The sequence below is a fragment of the Aptenodytes forsteri genome, unplaced genomic scaffold (assembly GCF_000699145.1).
Source record: "Aptenodytes forsteri isolate BGI_AS27 unplaced genomic scaffold, ASM69914v1 Scaffold26, whole genome shotgun sequence".
Taxonomy (NCBI): domain Eukaryota; kingdom Metazoa; phylum Chordata; class Aves; order Sphenisciformes; family Spheniscidae; genus Aptenodytes; species Aptenodytes forsteri.
Window position 1 is genome coordinate 272,258 of NW_008794125.1, and position 21,919 is coordinate 294,176.

General features: G+C 41.3%; 1 protein-coding gene across 1 annotated transcript; it reads right to left on the minus strand.

Moving 5' to 3' along the window:
- Positions 1–385: 385 nt before the first annotated feature.
- Positions 386–19,927, minus strand: TBC1D24 (TBC1 domain family member 24). The gene is made up of 8 exons (XM_009277229.2): positions 19,849–19,927; positions 17,065–18,098; positions 14,767–14,784; positions 10,470–10,628; positions 9,437–9,500; positions 7,148–7,243; positions 6,474–6,708; positions 386–4,963 (listed from the first exon to the last, which is right to left on the minus strand). Exons 2-8 carry the CDS (start codon positions 18,021–18,023, stop codon positions 4,809–4,811), a joined length of 1,686 nt encoding a protein of 561 aa, XP_009275504.1. The 5' UTR covers positions 18,024–18,098; positions 19,849–19,927; the 3' UTR covers positions 386–4,808.
- Positions 19,928–21,919: the final 1,992 nt, after the last annotated feature.

A 21,919-nucleotide genomic window follows, 5' to 3' on the forward strand; every position in this document is an offset into this window, starting at 1 on the left:
TGAGTCGATGTCGGCATTTACATGCAGAGGATGCAACGGCACCGTTGGTCTGATCTACAAGTGTTGGTGGCTGGAAGACACTCCAAGCTCCATTTTAAACCCAGGTTGGGCTGGGCCAAAACACGGTCTCTGGCCCCGCCAAAGGGAAGAAGGCTCATTTCAGAATTTGCCAATCTAAGGTTTTTTACAGTCAGTTTGGCACCTGATCTCGGTGAAAGCCTTGAGAGATCTCCTAAAATAGTCAGGAACCGTGTGATCGCTTCATTGTGGTGAAGAGTTCATGTGAGAGAACACATGCTCCAGGGTTTATTTCTCAGCTTCAGCATGCCATTTGCTATGAGGTCTACAGGAAGGAAAATAACTGAATGAAGGACAAAGTCAAGTTGCCTCCACAGTCAAACACCTTTTAATACAATCCAAGATTCTGCACAGTGACAAAAATACCATCAGTGTAGGGCAGCAATTCCAATGATAGGGTAGAAAACCAATTCACACCGGCAGCACACCACCACTCATCTGAAGAAAATCATCACCCCAAATAATATGCACACTCATCTCAACTATGAATAGTCTGAAATTCACGACAGAGAGCTGGCAGAAAGGCATCTCAATGTTAACAGTTGGGTGCCCAAGCCTCCGATCTGTCCAACAATCGGACTCCGGGTGTCAGTCGCAGGAGCCGAGCTCTTCCAGCGCCATGGCTGCAGGTGAGCTCTTAGTCCCCACTGGCCGTGGTGTCCACGTCGCTATGGCCACTGTGCGGTCAGTGGGCAGCGGAGCTCACTCCCCACCACGATCGAGGACGGATTTCCAAGGACAAAGCACACAATTTCAATGCACACACACGAACAGCAGTTGACAGATCTGCAAGTGCCACCCCTCCGTGGCTAAACACAGATCTCTATTGGCATGAAGTTTAACTCTTTAAAGAACAGTACTGCCCGCCCCCCCAGTTTGTCTTCACTTACCGCAGCACAGAGGAAATGGGAGTTTTTCCCTTCCCTTTGTTAACTGGCCTCCGTTAACAGGAGGCCGATTAATGTGCTTCATCAGAAAAGGGAGCGTGTCAAAGTGCATGATCTGTAGGAATGACAGCTTCGGGTCCAGCGATGAAGTCTGTCCAGCCTGGCTAACAGCTGGAAACAGTTCCTGTGGCCTGGAAACAGCTTAGATGCCATTTACAATAAATTCAGGTTTCTGATGTCAGGAGTTTCTAGCCTTTTCTGCCTTCAAGAGAATATTACAAAGCAAAAATGGCTTCTCAGGAAAGCAAATATGCTCCTGAAGAACTGTGGTAGCTGACGCCCAGCCTTCAGCTCTCCAGCTCCACACCGAACAGCTCATCAAGCGACACTGGCACCCTCGCTGCCATTGCTGCCAGCAGGACCACAAACTACACCAACAGTTGTTCAGAGTTATTACAGCTGGGGTACTTCAGATAATTTTAACTTTCTGATAAGGCGCCCATTGTAGTCATTGTCTCAAAAACCAGTCCGTGGCCTCCACCTCAAGAGTTTTGCATGTAACACAAACCGTTGGCTTAATTACCTGAACTTTGATATACACTTGGTCAGCAACCACCATTAACTACCCAGACAAAAAAATGCCTCTTCCCTACTGGAAAGAAGACCAAGTCACAATGCTAAGGTGTCTCACAACCTAACGAGAATTACACATGATGATTTACACGTGAAGAGGAACATTAATTTTTACTGAACAAAAGGGTCGTGTGAAGATGACACAGCACTGTGTAATTCCTCTTGCTAGATTATTGCAGCCTCTTGCTTATTCAGGCTATTCAAATTTAAAACATACATACCAGACCTGCAGGATCTCTGCAGCAGGGTAGTGCTGTACCAAACCAAAACCATCCCTGCAACGTGTGCCTCAAGATTGATATGAATACGAATAGCCAGCAGAAGGAGGACCACCTGTTAACCCTTTTATCCCCTGCTGTGATGTGCAAACTCGTACAGGTCATTGCTCAAATTGCTCTGGGCGCCGTGTGTGCTGCAAGCACACCCACGCCAGTTGCAAATGCATAGACGTAGAGCAGCTGTTAGACACTGCCAGCCACCCAGCACCATGTCTTACGTTAAGAATGAACATTTACCTTCAGTCCCACGTGAAAGACTGGCTGGCCATCTCGATAAGCTACCAAAAAGCGGTCTCTTGTGGACCTTCGCTGCCGGGGGGTCAGAAGTTGTACTCATCTGACACAAAGGAAGCTGAGCTGAGGCCTGCGATTGACTTTTGAAAAGACACTCGAGACTCAGATGCCTAAACCTCACTGATTTTCAGTACTGCTCCTTGGATTCTTACACTAATATCCTGTGATGAATTTCTGAGCAACTATGAGTCATTTCTGATTTCAAACACCCAAATCCCTGTGCATTAAGAACAGAGCAGGGAAAGGAACAGTGTTTCTTGGATATGGCTTAAGACACGGTATAGTACTCAGGTTTCGCTGACATAGTTGCATCCAGCAGGGATGGGGAGTGAGAAAATCACATCACCACTGCCAGCTGCAGGAAAGATTTTGCAGATAAAACCTATTGATTTTGAGTGTAATACTAAAGTCCCACAAATTCTGCCAACACACAGCTCGAGGGAATTTCTGACAAGTTAACAAGCTGAAAATTAATGCTATTGTGTTTTGTTGGTTTTTTTGTTTTCCAAGGGCACCTCAAACAAGCTTGAAAGAGAGGAGATAGGGACAAAACTGAAATCCCACCCACACTTAAGAGAACCTACTAAATGGGATACTTTTTTTTTTTGAGTGATTTGTTTTGTCTGAGGAAGCTTGTGGGATACTAGCAAGTGCAAAGTGATACAGCTAGCTTTGAAAAAATAATAGAAGGCAGCATCAGCCAGTAGTTGTAAAAAGCCAGATATGACTGTTAAAGTTCCTCTTCATCAAAATACGTAAGTATAACTGAATTAGACCTTCCCTTCTAGTTCAATCAAACTTATGGTAAACCTATGAGAAGACAGCTGGACAGAACTCACCAAGTGGGAAGTGGGAAAGAAAGAGAGGCCCAGTGCTGACTCTCAAACAGGGTGAAATAATCTAATTCCAAATATAAATGGTGCAAAAGAGATCTTAAACTGTTGTATACGCAGTCTAATATTTCAAAGTTATTTTGACAAAAATTCAAAATGGCACCTTAAGAAGCAAATCACATTTTTGCCAAGTTTGCTCATGTACTTTGCAAGAGGCAACACTTTACCAAGACACATGGTATTTACATTGACGTGAAGCTAAACAAGCCAACGTTACCAACAAGACTCATCTGTGATCTCTGAATATTAACATGACCCTGTCCAGCCTAGCTGAGATTTTATTACTATAAATTTTTAATTTTTCCTTTTGATGAACTTCAAGTTTAAGTAATAATAACATTTCCCCCATTCTAAAGCAATTTTTTAGATTGAACTGTTGAAAAAACCAGCAATTCCTCTTTCCCCTCATTTTACTTGTTGTGGTAAATCTTCGTACTAGCAAATTACCCACTGAAGCTTTGAGAGCATCCTGTCGTATGCTCTGGACTATCCATTGATGTTTATGTACTTGTGCTTCATGTGGGAGAAGTTCTATAGCAGGTTTAGATAAAGACACTCGGCAATTGCCTCCAGACATCACATGCCGCAAGGCATGCTTGCAGAGAACTGTATGAATTCTCAGGAATGAGCAAAGCCTCTTTGCATCACCCAAACCCTACCAGAACACTGCTGGCAAAAAAGCGTTACCTTCCTTTTTCAGGATCTCATTACTGGGATACTCATGATATGGAGAAACGGTGTCGCCTGGAGTTCTCCTGGGAAACTCGTCCACTCCCAGAATAGTATTACATAGAAGATTTCCCTCCCACCTCCCTTCATTTACCTGTGGGGAGAGCAATACGCTTCTGTATCACAATGTCTAATTCCCTCAACACGTAGGGATATCAGCACAGTTATTCTCAGATTTAAAGCTCCATTTCAGCTTCCAGGAAAGATGAAGAAAGGGAAGTTTCTGAGCACTTGCATATATGCTCTGGCTTTCAGCTGCCCGAAACGTGAGTCAGTTTGAAGTCATTATACTGATATGGAATAGGAATGTAAACAAAATCAAGCCTTTGAGATATCGTTGTCCAGTCTGGATGCCTTCCTCAGAGGCAGACTCCTCAAACAGATGCAACTGGAATGTGTCAAGGGTTCAGGTACAAGGAGAAGGATAATTAGCAATCATGGTTCTTGTGTTAATTGAGGGCTTTCATAACTTACGAAATAGTACTGATAATTACTCATGATTTGTCTGCACAACGTCTACTTATAGTAGGGCAATGATTTTATGAACTACTGTTCTACGTCAAATCTGAGGTCATCAATGTTCCCTGTGAGCAGACATTTGATATTACTGGCTCAAGCCAGATACTGGTGCCAGTGGCACACAGCTCTACAGTGTACCTCAGCCAGCTCTGTGCCTCTGAGGAACTGCATCAAACTGCAAACCTATCCTGTGATGTGGACTTGTATCCACTTAGGATGGTTTGAAATCCATTACATTTTCATTTTTACCTAATAACAGGACCTGAATCTAGGTCTCCAGAGGTAAAGAGCTAAGGAGTTAATCAGATACATTACTTCACTTTGACGTGTCTTAACTAAAATAAGAGTAAACAACTAAGCCCTGCATTCAAGTGCACCACTTAGTAAATACTAAAAAACACTGAGGCCAGCAGAAATTATGTTCTAACTTGGCTCCTGCATTAGAATTTGCCTTGGGAATCCTAGGACAATTGACCGGTCGATTAATGATAGTCACATCAACCATTCATGGTGTCTCTGAAGCCCCACACCTCCAAGACAGAGATCTGGAAGCTTTCAGAGCACAAAGGCTGATTATTGAAAGTATTGCAGTGGCTGGTTCTTCCGTGGTTCAGATCTGCATCGAGGTAAAGAGCCTGGCCATCACCACCTCCTGTGAAGAGACAAGGACAAGTGTAAGGGTGTCTCTGCATTTCTTAGCATGGGAAACTGCTATTTAAGAAAAAAAAAAAAAGAAAAGAAAGAAAAAGGAAAAAAAGAAGAAAAAAAAGAAAAAAAAGGACAAATACTTTTCTCATGGGAACAACTGGAAGCCCTAAGTGATGTTTGCTTGCTGTCTTCAGGTGTAACAGAGTATGATCAAGTGCATAGCTTTTAAATGACACTATCAGAACTGGATGATTTTTTTTTTTTAATTAAAAAAAAACAGTACAGCAAATCAGTAAGAACAAGAAGCCTGACTCAAATGCCAGCATTTAAGATTTGTTTTTCAGTGCTGGAGAATCTTGGAAGCTACCAACTGCATATTTTCCCTCCAGTAAAGAAAAAACAAAGCATTCTATTAGCAGTCAAAAATCAAAGCTGAGAGAAGAACAAGATCAATAAGTAACAGCACTGGCTTGTTCTTCTAAATCATTATAAAACACGTCAGAGTTAAAAGCATTTTGATTCTCTGTGGGTCTATGTCACGATTCACAGAGCTTACAGTCAGAGAATGCAGTGAAGTGAGACAGAAATGTTAGGAAAACAAAAAGGAAGATTCCCCTATTGCTTACAGGGCAACTGTCTAAGAATAGCTACCGAAAACATCTGAAGAATCAAAAGGGTGGAAATTCTGGTCTACAGCTGGAATTGTGTACAACATTCATTTCTATATATCTGCTACCCAAGCTTGTATTTCTCTTATTACTACCCATAGTGTAATACATGGTAAATATAATAAGTGACTCTCTTATCTAAGGCTGATAGGAAGAGCTGGTGGGATATATGCTCAACAGTAAAGGTCTCTGAAATATTTGTGGTACATCATTAACAGTGATTTCTAATTCAGTTACACACGCGCTGAAGCTCTCACCAGCCTAGCTGATACTGGAGCAGCCCAACTTACGGTCGATTAGAGCACATGCTGCTAAGTGGGAAAACAGCCAACGCTTGATGTTACAGAGGAAATCACCAGGCTAGTTGCTCTCCTAACAAGTGTCAGGTAAAGCTTTTTGGGAAAAGGACAACCACAATTTTATACCTGTTCCTTGTAAATCCCCCTTTAGGTGACAACTTTACTAAGCAGGCGTTTGCCAAAGTCAGCAGCACCACAGATCCAATAAAGTTCCAAGAGAATGAACAGGTTTTATAGTTTACCCCATGTTTCAAAAGCCTCAGTGCAAAGTAAGTTCCTCTTCAAGAACTATTTCTCATCATGAATTAGGCAGTATGAAGGTATGGCTGTGCTTAAAGCTATGAGTTACTATCTTACTCTAAAATGCTTGATATGCAAGTTTTTCTACAGAAAATTTTTGTTGGGTAATAATATCAGGTTTTGACCACTTTTATCTCTAACTGTAGCGATACTGAAATACATATATGGTAAATATAGGTGACTCTCTTATCTAAGGTGGATAGGAAGAGCTGGTAGGATCTATGCTCAAATTCTCACACTGACTTACCTATAATGATGCATTCGCTGCTGCCAGCCATGAACATGGAGGCTGTTTTGGAAGGCAGGTTGAAGTGCCGAGCCGATAAGAAGGGAGAAAGGCGATCCGAGGGGTCTGATGGGACACTGCCGGAAGAGAGGGTGCTGGAAGCTGGTGAGGCATGATTTTCTGGCTCTGAACCAGTTGTGGCCAGTTCTGGGTGTTTTATGATCACCCACTCATAGCGTTCCACTTCTGGCTGCAGCTGCATAGGGGCAGAGAAGAGCAAAGCTTTAGTTACTGCAGATGCACTACGCAGAGAGCTCTGCACAGCAAAGAACATTCAAGCCCCTCAGACTCCACCCGCACGATTAGCGGTGAAGATTGGATCAAACTGCCTTTTAGGCCAGCTGTTATTTTCTTTCTTTATACCTTTGCTTTTTAGGTGATTGAAGAAATGATGCAGTGTTTTCTGAGTTACCTTATTACATCTTTTAAAAAAATTATTCTGTGCAAGGGGAGAAAAAGGGTTACCACAAAACTGAAAAGTAAAGTTTTCTCCTCCACAGTAAGAGTTCAGTAGACTTTATAAACTAGGAGGGCATATAGTCCAGCCTCTTCAAGTGGAAGGGAAGTAAGAGTTACTCACACCAGTACAGCAGTTCTGCCTTGCTACTGGGTAGCGACAATAAAATTTTACTCACCCTAAATACAAAGCACTCCCCAGTTCCAAAGAAACTCAGCTTGTTCCCTCCTCGCCTGCGCTCGCTCCAGTCAGTTGACAGATAAGCACCACAGACCTAGAACAAACAGCACTGTCAGGAGGCTTTCCATTGAAGAAGAAAGTGTATTAAACCAATTGATACCAACGCTTCAGAGTCCAGAACTGAAGATTTTATTTTAGTTTGATTTTCAAAATCTCTGTATCAGTGGATTAAGGCAGCACAAGTACTTATATCTAAAGACAGATTTAAACTGCTTTAATCCACTGGTGCATACCCTTAAATCCTAAGAGTTTCATAAGTTATTTCACATCTCTGAGGCCTTAAAGCAGAAATGTTCCAACATAACCCCAGGTACCAAAACACAAATCACTCCAAACTTGTAAAGCCTGGCTTCCACTTGCTCATTTTAGCATCCAAAGTAACAGTATTGTCACAATTTACAGTATGAGCAGTTCTGCCTGAACACGTTCTTGTCATAAACAGTAGCCTTGGTGGCTTTCTCCATTTCAAACTGTGGGTTAAAATCAGCTTAGCTAAGCCAATGCTGAACTAGCTCAGATATTTAAAGCAGCCTATTCAAACGGCATGGGGTTCACTAGTTTCCAATAAAGAAAAACACAGCCTTAGAGGGCTGAGCTTTTCTGTGGAGTCTTTTGTTTGCACTAGAAGAATTTCTCGCTACCAACAATAAGCATCACTGCCAAGTGGACACAGACTAAACAATGAAGCTCTAAGAATGGGATGAAAGCAATCCTGCATTTTTTTTTTCCAGAAACTATGGTTAAACAGAATTGTTCTAAGGTACATTTGCTGTTTAGCCTCCACCAGCATTACAAGCAGAGCTCCTAGGACAAAATGACTGAAGAGCAGTTTTTTATATAGATAAATTGTGTGCATAAACAAAAAGATGGCCCAGAACTCCGTTTGATCTGATATGCCAGAAGTACATGAGAGCCAGAAAATCAGAAGGCAAGTTTTCTTCTTTCTAAAATGTAGCTATAGACATATGAATAAAGCATGAATGCAATCCTTTGCAAAAAAACAAAGCCCACAACCACCAAACAAAAAACCCCATACTTTTCTCCAGCTTTTTTGTTTGGACTACCTTTTTTTTTTTTGGAGGGGTAAGAAACAAACCATACTATAAAACCCAGCATCACTTACAAAGCTACTTTTGACATGCGCCAGTATGAGAAGCAAAATAATAAATAAATATTTTCCCTCTTCCCTTTAGATACCACGGACATTCTGTAAGCCGTTGGTTTGTCAATGCAGGCCTGGGATGGCCAGAAACCATACACAGAACTATGAAACAGCCTGGAGCTTTAGCATTAGGTAGACGCAAATAAGAGTAGAAATGGGCTTGTTTCATGGACAGTCATCCTGCAGGAACAGGAACATAAGCAGAAATGTAAGCCCACAGGCTGCAATAATAATGTTATACACAGAATATCTAGAAGTCATGCACAGTGGCGCAGACAACCAACGCTCATTACAGGAACCGCCTGTGTGCCCTCCTTCGGAGGTTCTGGGAAGCTTTCTTGTTTTATGCTTTTTTTTTTTAAGCAAGCATGAGATGAAGCGGTGTGCCCTCCTTCGGAGGTTCTGGGAAGCTTTCTTGTTTTATGCTTTTTTTTTTAAGCAAGCATGAGATGAAGCTGGTGTTTCTGTTTTCACATTATGTTGTCCAATATATGTGTCCAACACAGCAGAGCAGAGAACCAACACCCATTAGATAAGGCACCTGTGTGCACTCCTCCTCAGGTTCTCAGAGCTTTCTTGTTTTATTTTTTTTTCAAACCAGAATGAGATGAAGCTAAAGCTTTTTTTTCCACACTATGTAGTCCAATATTATTCATACCATTTAAATTCTGCTACTTTCTCTCCTCATATCCTGGAGAAAGTGAAAATACTTTCTATGAATCATGAGTTTCTTAACAATTCCCCAGCCTCTCCCTCTGATTCTGCAATTAAGAGCATTTGTCCAAGAGCTCAATGAGTTACTCCAGTACATCATCCCACGTTACTTACAAGAGAAAGAATAGCTGACCAAAACGTAGTTTACAAGATCTACCCAAGAATGCATAGTCCCATAATCAACAAATGGAACCACTTAAAGCATGCATTGTTTAAAAAACCCCAACCAAAGCCCCAGGCAATTTCAGGTCCCTTGCTTCCTCATTTTGTTATAAACAGTTGTGTGTTGCAATACAGCATTATGTAACTGCCTCACACCTAATTTAATCAGTTGCCTTTCACCTCACTCACCTCTTTTGCTGTGGTCTTGATGAGGAGAAGAGTTGGTTCGTGTCCCTCGCTGTGAGAATAGAACCTGAAGTGCAGAGTACACAAAAATGAGCACTCAACTGCCACCAACTGCAGTTCTTTTCCTCCTTAACATCAGGCACAACCTCCTCCTCCAACTGATGGCATGGCAAAAAAGACATCTGGACACTAAGCATATTCCTGCAAATGCCTTCTATAGTCCATTGTAAATAACAGAGTTGAGTGTAAACAAATATTACCAAGCATTTCTTCTCTACTCGGTTCTCTGTACAGTTGTTCATGCCTCTGCAGAATAACTAGAGGACTACCTATCACAACAGTGGCATTTTACAGCATTTTGAATTAAGACAACCTAAAGGAAGTCGTGTCCTGAGGACTGATGGCTGTGTCCGAAGAGCTTTCGGTTTTCATAGAAAGTAATTATGATGCATTCTCTTTGCTTGCTTTTCCTCATAGGCACATGGGGCTGAGACAGCAGACCACTCTCCACCTCAGTACCTCAAGTGCAGATGTTGAAGTCATTATTAGGAGCTATAGGATTACAGTCTTCTGTGTCAAGTGCAAGGAGAACTCATAGCTAATTTATCCCACTTTAAAAATAAGAACAATCAGATTCATAGGTAGAGGAATCTCTAGCTTCCAGTTCCCTTATTCGTTGGATCAGTTTGAATGTGGTTATCTATCAAAAGAGCCTGCAGAGCAGCCACTGAGTTAAACCATTCATACCCAGCAAGGAAGGAACCAGTCTCAGACCAGCATATTCTGTGAACTGATGCAAGTTTGACTTTTCCAGTTGGTCTTGGACAGTTTAAAATGGCTTGCCATGTTCTGGCGTATGAAGTATCCTGGTCAAATGCTGTAGCCAATAGGAATTTGTCACATTTACATCCCATTCCTAATAATATTCTTCAGATCAAGTTCTGACTAGGCATGGCCTTTTTGTCAATCCAGTGAACAGTTCACCAGTTGTTCTTTTTGCCCTACAGTAGAGAAGAGCAGGGAAGGTTTTCCTTACCTGCTCAGACTACAGCCATGTTCCAAGGTGGTGAAAAGCAAGAGGGGCTGGCAAAGTGCAAATCGCTCTGGAATCCATGACCAGATATCTCGCATCTCTTTCACACTGACAATTTCAGACTTGAAGTTCTCAGCATGAACCGCTAAGTGCACATTCTGCCTGAGAAATACAATACAAAACATTGAGAAACAATAATTTAACAACAAAACAAGTTTCAGATTACTGGACAGTAACATGCAAAGACAGCTGAACACTAAAAGACCCTAGTAGATATGCTATTGTTCAGAGCTCCAGCCATGGGATTAGAAAGCCATGACTTAGTGAAGATAATAAACTACTGCAGTTTAACATAATCCTCAAGAGGTAGTGATCTGGACTTACTGAAATACCTGGAGCAATTCCTCTGTATGGCAGCTGTGGCCTGCACCTTTATATATATATAGGACATAACGGTGAGCCAGCTAAGATGACCATGACCTTAAATAGATCAAATTATATTTGCTGTTTGAGACAGTCTCACTGGCACTAGTATTTAAGCATAGAGAACAGAATACCTAAAGAAACAGCCAGGATCTGAAAGGAAGAGGTAGTACTTTTTCCCCCTCTGAGGTCCTGCCTGTACCATGGAATTAGAGAATTCCTAAACCCCTCAGAAATCTTAGAGGAATCAGTATTACCAGGCTAAGCAATTTTAATCCAAGGCAAATATTTGAAGCTTTTGGAAAGTTCCACCTCCTGGAAACATGTTATTACCAATGACTTCCACTTCATTAAGAACCAAAGAAGTTCCTAGGTTCATGGTTACAGACGGAGCCTGAAAACATGAAGGAATGCTAGACACTCACACCGGAAAGCAAACCCCCATACCCTCCAGAGGGGTCTGATACAATTATAAGAATTGATTCATGGCTTTTAAACACTTGAAGGTAATAATAATAATAATCATCATCATCTTAACCAGCCTTCATTTCTCAGACTAAATAAGCACACAAACTCAGAGCCTGGGGATTAAACAAGTGTTATTGCATCCGTGGCCAATGTTAAAGACTTAAAATGCAAGGGTGACAGACAAGTACATGGTGGAAGTGACATGGGAACTTACAAGATACTAAATTACTGGGTAGCCGTTAGTTAAATGAAGCTTTAGGCAGTTTGCTCTGCATGCAAGGGTTCAGCTTCAAGTATTTGCCAATTTCTGATGTTTTGTTTTGGGGTTTTTTTGTTGTTTTTTTACAATTACACATTTCTTTCCTCTTAGTTTCATGGAACATAAAGAGGACCTCAATACTGCATATCTGCATGTATCCGAATAGCTTAGCTCACTCCCTGAAACACACAAGCTATAAGTTTTTTATTATTTTTCTTGCTTGTAGTACTAAGAAATCAGCAGCATTTGCACTGTACTTTAGAGTGGTGCTTGCTTGGAGACATTGGGAAATGTTTTCTGAAATTAACTGTAGCTGCCTTAATGTCAGCATTTCTAATGAAGTGACTCCTTAGGTCACTTAAAAAAATAATAATAAAATTACTGCTTCCTCTAGCAAAACGAACCAAATCACTATTTGCATTGCTACCCTGCACTATTTAATTAGCAAGGAACTTATACGGACACCTATTTAAGGAAGCTGCAACTATTAATGGGTTTTAAAACTTACAGTATCACTGATTAGGACATTATTTGTGCTTTTAAACACAGCAAGCTGAGGCCCAGGAGAGATCAGCTGAAGCGAAGTATGAGCCAAGACTTGAACCCACTTATTCAGAATCTTACTTTAGGTCTCAGCCCTCCGGGTCCTGTCCAGTCTGCAGCTAAAGACTGGTGGCACTACGGAACAGAGCTGAGAAACAAAGCCCTGGTTTCAGTTCATCAGAAACTAGATTTTTCTCCCATTCAAGGAACTAAAAAATATTCAGGGCAGTCAACTAGTTTATTACAGTGAATTTCTGGAGGAAAAGTAATGATGATAAATAGCCTAAGATTTTGTAGCAAATATCAAAACAGTTTTAAACTTACTAAACCTCAAAACAAGCAAGCCTCATAATTATTTATATGCTTGGTCTGTACATTTTTCACACTTATGTGATCTGTTTGGGCAACTAAAGTACTTGTTCCTAAAAGGCTCTCAACCTCAGTGTACCTTTTCTTTTGCCCCTGTTCCTTCTCCTGGCTACTATGAACTGCTGATTTAAGGACTTTCCTACCCAGACCCCACTCGAAGCCCATGTTCAGCAGTATTCATAGTAACACATCACTTTCAGTACCCTGTGTCTTCCTACAACTTTTCCATGTAGGTAGAATATCATCTTTACAAACAGATCTTTCTGATTTACTAGAAAGCATTTACCATTGTGTTGGCCATTTAAAACTATTCCAGGCATGCCGTTCCTGCCCCTTGAATATCATGGCGAATCATTGTATATTTAATGTCACCATTCAGTTTTAGTAAAACCTAGACCGTAGCTTGACTGAAGGATTTCAAATAAAATGACCTGCTCTTTCCCAGTCATAAATCACAGCTGCAGGTGCTTAAGACTGAGACCTGATCCTGTGTTGAGGCCAGTGTCGATACACAGCCTGCACCTACATCAAACCAAACTCTGTGCTGCTTAACAAAAATACAAGGGTGTTTTTTTTTGGGGGGGGTGGGGCGTGTGGCTCAGAAAATTGCAGCTAGAATTACAAGTATCTAACCTGTATTCCTCAATTCTTCATGTTGGCTTATTGGGATCAGCATGACAACTTAGCACAATTTAAATGTTTAATAAGGCAGCTTATTTGCTATTTTCATAGGACTGTTGTTTTTACAGCTATATCATTAATACAATGTGCTTCAGAGACCTCAAAGTTCCTGAAGATAAAGCCAACGTTGATGACATGTGGTAGCAGCTGTCACAGCATATATGCTCTGTATGTATTCCAAGACAACAAATACCACACTCCAAGGTATGACTCACTGAATTACATCTTCCTGCTCTACTTTGCTTTGGGTCAAATCTTACAGGGTCTGCATTATCTTTAAAATCCCTTATAATTTCAGTTAGGGCATAAATGCGTGGTAGAAGTGGTATGTTGTTTCTCAGTCATAAATGGCAAGATAAGCCATATGTGGTATATAAGCCTGAAGCCTAATCCTGTGTTGAGATCAGTGTCAACAGACACCCCGCATCTACCTAAGTCCCCACAAACCCAAATTATGTGCTTCCTAGCAGAAATCAAGGCTTTCTGCTGCTTTCAGAACATTGTAACTACAGTAAAATAATGCACGGACTTTGAAGATTTGCTTGGCTGGAATTAACAGCCTGCTGATTTATTAGAGGTAAAATCCTCAACACACAGGATATGATATGAAACATGCTTTGACAAGTCTCTTGAGGTATTCTTTCAAACATGAAAACATGAGGAAATTAATTCCAATTTTGGTTTTATAAATTAGTACAAATGTTAGTCTGCATCACTCACTAAAGTTAACTCAGGGCACCTGCAACAAGGCCAGAAGATCCTCAAAGGCATTAATTTAAACCCATACATCTGTGGTACTTAATACTCGCAGGGCAATCTTTCTCCTTTCCAAGTTCTCTGCTTATCAGGTATCACAATCCACTGGGTTTTGTTCTTTAAGATTTGCTTTTCAGGCAAAGACTTGATGAATGACTTCATTAACCATTAATGCTATATGGCTGAGTAACTCTGACCTCCTTGACACAGGAAAATAGTCTGTCTTCTTGCCTCTAAAAACCCCCTATCTACTTAAAAATAAATTTAATCTAGTATGAATAGAGACAAGTCACTTTTAAGAGTGTGCCAAGTTGGATTCAGTCCAACATCTTTCCAATTAACTGCGGAAAGCTTGCAAAGAAGAAAAAAAAGTTGAGTATGTCTCACATGTATTGCAACAGCATATATCAGGTTTGGATGTGGGACAGTACCTAACAGTTCTGAAGACACGTTACTTGAGATGTTTTTAAAAAACAACACTTTTTCTTCCAGTGTAGAAAGGACTTCTGTCCCACCATTAACATTACACTTTTCCATTCTGGAAAACACAGGCTTGTATTGCTGTATGGAAGCACTACGTTGACTAGCTGGGCCCATGATCCCTTACCTTACAACTTTGCAGGTGCTTTGAACTAACTTTGCAAGAGTGTATTCAGGAGATGTTACGCAGCAATCGGATGCTCTAATTGCTGCCCTGCTTCTCCTGCCCCAGCATTAGCAATAATGACAGCCTCTGAAAAAATAACCGGCCATAGACAGAAGAAACAAGCAAAGTGCAAAGATTCAAGTGTTTTAACCTACCTTTTGGGAGGTGCAACACTGCAAACAGGAGGGGTGCAGTGGGTATGGAATTGACAGAAGGAAAATGTATAAGGAGAAAGACAAAAAAAGATAGAAAAGATCAGTGATTTCCTACATCCACGACAAAGTGAATGAAAGGAGCCTGGAGAGAAACAAAGTAAGGTTTGATTCAAATCACCAAGCATGAGAAAAAACAAACAAACAGACAGGTTAAAATATTTCCTATTTCTGTTTTTTTTTCCCCTTTTTTGCTACCTGCTTGTAGTTATCCGATTGGAAAAAAATTCATCATCTCCTTGCACAGGCCATACACATCTGGACAAAAGAACTCACTCACATCCTGTCGAGCACTGGAGAAAAGCTCACTTCTCCAGCACCCACATCTGCCTACACTGAGCCAAGTTCACAGCAGTACCGTGGTGCCAGGGGACACTGAGAAGTTTCAGCAGGTTTAGAAAAGTAGCCGAGAGAGGATAAAAGTTTTTCACTAGTAACTCTGCCCAGTAAGGCAATAACTACTGGCATTGTTTGGGTACGAATTTACTGTATTTTGCTTTGAAGGCATCACTGTTGTTCTGAGCAAGAACACCTCTACAACATTTAACACAGCAGGAGCTTCTGGGTTTTTTGCGGTTGGTTTTTTTATTTTTTTTTTTAAGCTCTCATTCTGTTGCTGAAGAATATACTCAGAAAGGATATTACAACTCTTCTGAACTTCAGTACAGGAAGAAAAGCTACACACTGGAAGAGCTAATACTTCTGGTTGCGAGTTCCAGATACAATGGTCTGAACTCTACCTGACGTGACATTCCAGTGGCTGAAGGCCTTGAAATATCTGAGACTGACAGAGCGGTCTCTTCCAAGATATGAGCAAGATAAAGCACAAGCTAGTTGTAAACCAAATTTTCTAAGTGAGTCTAAAAATAAACGGTTGGAAAAGACTGAAGGGAACTTTACATGTATTTGGGCACATGAATGATGCTCAGCTAACATTTACTTTATTTTATAGGCTGAAATCTGCTTAAGTATATTTTTCAATACCATGGAATGATACCTGTTTGCAACTACTGTGACTAACTCAGCAACACAATTGGCTGCAAGATCCCAATACGTTGGTGGCTGGTACCTTTTGATTTTTTAAAGATTTTGAGAAAATGTAAGACTGTCCCTCTAGAATACCAAGTTCTAGATATCACACTTACTGACCCCAGTAGACTTCTAGAAGTCATCCTCCCTTCAGACGTCAGGACAGCTGACAAAACTGTTCAACACTTAAACTTAGATTTCAAAAGTGGTTGGCAGAAGTTTTCTGCAGTCACAGAAGGCCTTAGGAGAAACAGAACATGTCTACACCACCAGTATTTACCTGCACATACATTTGCACTTGGCAAGATGCTAATTTTGTCTTTCCTATATACATGGAGGGGTCTTTCAGCTAAGCTTTTTATTATTGTGGCTTTTACTATCACATTGGAGCAGGATTTCACTTACTAGTTTTACAGCTGGCTTTTCCTCCCCTCATTTCTGAAAAGAAATTGTGATTATGCAATCATCATTTGGATCAGTATCCTCACTCTTCTCTTCCATGGTTCTTTTAAAATCATTATTTCTAATAGTACATGGACCTGGCACAAAATAGGTCAACTCCTACCTATGATTACTATACTCTTGACTTTCAGGAGGCTTGCAGTCAAACTAATTTTATAAGTAACCTGTAATTAAGACTTATTTCTTCCTTGCTCTGTTAAAATAACTCCCGAGTTAAGCAAAAGGTTCCCAGCTGGGACAGTGTTTGCCTACTTACACTAAAGAAACTGCTGAATTCACAGTACTGGGCAGCATGAAATTGACATTTTATACAAATAATCTCATATTTAAGAATTAATTTTTACATTTGTTTGGGTACTTTCTTCCAAGTAATTTATCAGTGTTTTTTCCAGCTTTGCTAAAATGCCTTTTAGTTCAAAAACAGCTTGTGAAAGACATTGTTGAGATACAATACTTGCAATTAATATGTACCTGTAAAAAGTAATTATAAATTCATCACTGAGTAAGCTATGAGAAACTGCTTTGTTTCTCTTGTATCATAACATTCAGTTATGCTTCTTGTTACAATCCCAGCAATACTTAATTTTGGGGCTGCTGACTTTTTCTGCAGAGAAAAAAAATCAGCAGAGATACCAGCATGTACCAGCAGAGCTCTTCTTCCCCACCAGTAGCCACTCAGGGCTGGCTGACTGCTCATCACGCTGGGAAAACTCACGAGATCACTCAGGCTACCTGTAGTGAGAGCCCTACCTTTTCTGTTTGACCGTGATGCCCTTCTGCTGCAAAGCCTTCTCATTGGCCATCTGCAGAAGCTGGATCTCCTTCCGCGAGAAGAGGCGGATAGCAAAGGCTTTTTCCAAAAGCCTCTCTGGAGACACCGACTTGGCAATGTCTCTCACAAAAGCTCGAATGTCCTGCTGTATGCTGTCAGACTCCATGGGCTGCCCAGCTCTGACTTTGTGAAAAAATTTCAGAAGAGCCAGCGCAACACGATAGAGAACTTTGTAGCCCTCCACCAGAAACACATCAAAGACCCGAGCAATGTACACCATAGGCAGTTCTCCAAAGAGCCACCGTTGCCAGTCAGAGTATACCTCCAACACATCCTCGGACACTGCCACCATCAGCTTATGTGCCGCCTGACAGTACTTGTTAACCAGGTCACCAAAGGTCATGCAGGAGGACTCAAAAGCTAAGAACGTCTGATCAATGAGCCGCTTAGATGGGTCATTGCAAGCAAGGATGCGACAAACCTGTTCAAAGCACTCTGCCTCATCTCTGCTGTAGTGGAGGAGCAAAGCTATCACAGAAGGCAGTGCTGGGCAAAATGATATGTCTGGGAACTGATTCGCAATGCACAATATAATCTTCCTGACTGCCCCGATGCCTTCCGCATTCAAGCAGTATGTGGGGACCAGGCTGTTATCCACAAACTCTGGTAATGGAAGGGAGCTACTGTTACGTTTTCCAACAATCTTCACAATAATGTCCCGGTACACATTTGCATCTGGGGTCACTGTGCGGCACGGGATATTGCTAATTAGTCTGTGGTACACTTTGGCTCTCAGAGAGTGGTTCTTGGCCCAGTAGCCTTGCCGGGCCAGCTGCTTGAGCTCCTGGAACTCCGTGCAGGTTAGCTCCTTCGCATCCTGGCTCTGGACAGTAACATCCATTTTGTCCCAATCCACAAAGCGGTTGTATTCATCCATGGCTCCAGGAGAAGCATATCAGATAAATCATGAGAATGGAGACTTATCTGGTCATTAAATGACTTGCAGCTTTTCCTGCAAAAGGAAAAGTAAAAAAATAGAGGCTTGAGCAACAGGTAATCTCCCCATTTTCTTTAGGAACACACACGTACATTCAACTTGTTCCTGCAATGCCAAAACCATTTTCTAAAGCAAAGAAAGTTAAAGGTACGTGTCTTTTTATTTTTAAGCCAAACCTTACTTCTATTCTGTCAATAACTCATACTGAAGTAATTTATCAATGGCCAGCCAAGAGGTTGATTCCGAGGACATCTCCACAGGAAGTTAATTTCCCTAACTGAAGGTCCAAGCTGAGGCATGGACCTTTATGTTAACTTCTCACTTAGAGAACAGAAGCCTCCCATTTCAAAAATATCCATTGCAAAGTCTGTTCAATTTGCAATCTCTCTTCCTAATTCTCTGGGGATGTAACTGTTATTTATACTACAAGGATGCAGTCTCATGAGCAGCTTACACTGTTCTAAGACTGCGTGGCCAGTGACAAGAGATGCTAACCTCCCGCTAGCCACAGCCATGTGTTCTTAGTCATTTCTTCGTGCTGGTACTAGCACTCGTGTGGCCACACAGTCACTGAGATTAGCTTGTTAATCTGGTACAATTTTTCTTTCCCATTGGGTAAGCAAGATGCACAGCTGTCAGCCAGATCAACTTTAGTCCCAGAACAAAGATGAGTGCAAGACAGAACCACCCCTTCTGATTGCAGTACAGGCTCACGTCAGCCGAAAACAGCTTCATGAAATTGCTTCTTAATTCTCTCGAGTACTGCACTGGACTTCTGGTCCTGACCTTGCACACGCTTCTATGATCAAATCACCCTCTAGAGGGCCTGCTATCACCAACATTAGAAGATTTTAAAAACACACACCACTGCAATAGCATCAGGAGCTGAAAGATTGGGTTTTGGCCTCTAGTTCCTCAAACCACATATTTACATGATCTACCAGTTGGCTCCAGCTTTAAAGTACACCTGTGTCCCAGCAGACAGCATGACTGCAACCACTAATGGCCATACCTGAATCAGCTTTAATTAAGACAGTGCAAAAGTAGAAGGGGAGATACAGTAAAATGCACTAATAACAGCAGGCAACAGGTTTGCCCAGTGCTAGAACATCTCTGCCGGCGTGTCCTCAGTGCCAGATTAAAGCTAGGAAGCACATGGCCGTTGATGCTGCACACTCTGCAAAGGCAGATAATCCCTATAAAACGCAACAGGCCTATAAAACTGTTTTGTACAATTAAGACATTATGCAGCAAGGTTAAATCAACAAAAACAGTTACCGAAATGCTTCCAAAGAACCCTTAGTCATTCCTGTGTCAGACTGGAGAATGCATGGAACTTGACATTTATCAGCATGGTCTTTCGTACAACAGGTGCATTAAAATGATTTGACACTCATAAGGTAGATACACCATTAAGACAGACAACTCATCCTCCCTACTTCACTACAGGAAAGTAAAACAAACATTTTGCCTCAAGTAGACAGAAGTTCGTAAACATAAAATTAGCATTAGCTCGGACAGCCATACTTTTAATTCAGACAGTTTTAGACTCTGACTAAATATTAATCTGGGTATTTTGGAATCACATACTGAAACTCCAAAATTTAACTCCTCTTTTAAAAGGTTGGCAGCAACACACAGGAGCCTTTCAGAGAAGGCTTTTGAATGGCTCTTCTCTACCAAATATTTACTTTTTTTTTAAATAAAAATAAGATTCTTTTTGAGTCATCTTTGTACAATGTAAGAGCAATACAGAAATGCTCACCGTTTCTTTTTGTTGTATTCTTCCACATTTGAAACTAATTTGCAGACTGTAATTAAAGGAGACAATACATTGCCCCGACTTCAGTTCTGAAAGTGAGATATCTTACAATGTTCGGAAATGATGCCTCTCAGTATGAGCTGAGAGCGTGTCTTCAGGATATGCAAAGACAGTAACGGTAGGATACCAGTCCACCGCAGAGTCAATGTCAGCTCCGTGGAAGTTAACATTTTTCTGTCATTCTCCACCTGGGAATCATAGGGAAACTCATTATCTTTAATTCAAATCTTAGAATAAGATCCTTGTGGAGAAGAGAAATTTAATCCTAGTTAGCAGTGACCAAAGCACGGAGAGATGAACCATTCTGTTCATTGTCACTTCAGTATAGAAACTATTACTATCTTGTGCTTGCTGGAGTCTCCACTATGCAACAGCTTCCTCCTTCTGCCATCATCCCTTGGGAGCTGCTTATATTTATATTAGGGAGGGTTAAGTAAAATGTCCATCATATGAGACAACTTCTGAGAGTTGTCTACTGAGACAACTCTATATGAGTTGTCTATGAGACAAGGTGTCTCTATATGAGACAACTACTGAGAGTTACATCTCAGCTGTCCTTCTTCCTGTAAACTTTCTTCTCCCTCCTCCTTACTCTTTCCTGTCTTATTTTCTATCATTCAGAGGCACGGGCGTATTTAGAGGTTGCATCAAACAGTCATTTTTCCCTCCGGAAGTTACTGCCGATTCCAGAAACTAATGAATTTGATGAGTATGCGCTCCTCAGCAAGCTCACTGAAGTCCGTGGCTAGAGGATGGAAGTCAGACTGCCAGAACTTTTGATTTGAGCTTATAGTCTTATACATACTTTGGCTGGGATAAATCTGCTGGGTCTGCAAGTAGGTCTGGCTGCTTATGCTTTTCAAGGCTCTAGATGCTGCAAGAAAAAATGACAGCAAAGCAAATGGCCATTGTCAAGGTTGCCAGAGCATGACCAGCTCTCAACTGTGCTTGCAAAACCAACAGAATTAGTGTGCTTCAGTGTAATGGTGCATAGCTCCTGACACTGTGCCAACAGCTACTGTAAGCCTGCACGCCTCGAATGGGGAGTATTTACTTGCCAAAGGAGAAGAGCCCAAGAAATCTTAGGAAAATTCCAGCCAGCCTTCATGTCCTCCTCCCACTCCTTCCGAATCTTCCTCCATCCCTCCCTCCGGGCAAGTTCTCTCTATTCTGGCAACCATGTAAAGAGCAACGTTTAACTTTGAGCTGGTGGGAAGAGGAGACAAAAGCTGTCTCGCATTCAGTGGCAAAGGGCTAGCTAGTTGGGGCTGTACCCTACCCATCTCTCCTACTGCAAGGGAGCAAGCAGGCAGTACAAACTGTTATATTCGGAGGGACCAAAGGCTGGGGTGTCAGTTAAGGAGTAGTGCATATCTGTGTCCAAGTCCCATCTTCACCTAAACTACCTAGCTTTCACATATAAAGAAGGGGCAAGACACAGGCAGAAGAGAAAAAACATTTCAGAATGTAATGTTTGTATAAAGATATGGTTAAAGGCAGGCAGAGACACCCACTTATATCTCCGTATTGCAACAAACCGCTTTCCCTCTTGCTAAAGTAACTTTAGAGAAGTTACCATAACACGATGCTAAGTGTCCTCTACCTGGACATGGGGACAACAGGATGGATCAGCACCTGAACTGCACAGAACTGAAATGCCTTCAAGTACCTGTCAGAACAGAACTATAAAGGGATTGTAAAAATTAGCAAAAAAATTACATTACTCATAACAACGACAAGGCTTGAAAGTTATGTATACCTTATTTAAGGGGAAGCAGCCATTATTCTTTCTGATCAGACTGACTTTTACAAAATAGTAGGAATTAACACAGAAGAACGGAACCAGGAGAAAAAGCTTTTTTCTTAGTAACTGCCACACAATTTTGAGATTGTTAGATCTATTGGTCTATACTGGAGCTCTTCAGTTAAGTGCAATAGAAAAAAAAACAAACCCAAAAACCACACAAGTGAGAGGTAGAAAAATGCACATTGAAGATATGCCAAAAATGGCTGC

Coding starts and splice junctions, on each gene's coding strand:
- TBC1D24 (XM_009277229.2), bottom strand. CDS start 18,023: ATGGATGAATACAACCGCTTTGTGGATTGGGACAAAATGGATGTTACT. Junction 9,501..10,469: donor CATGGCTGTAGTCTGAGCAG/GTAAGGAAAACC, acceptor TCTGCACTTCAG/GTTCTATTCTCACAGCGAGG. Junction 7,244..9,436: donor TCAAGACCACAGCAAAAGAG/GTGAGTGAGGTG, acceptor TGTTTGTTCTAG/GTCTGTGGTGCTTATCTGTC.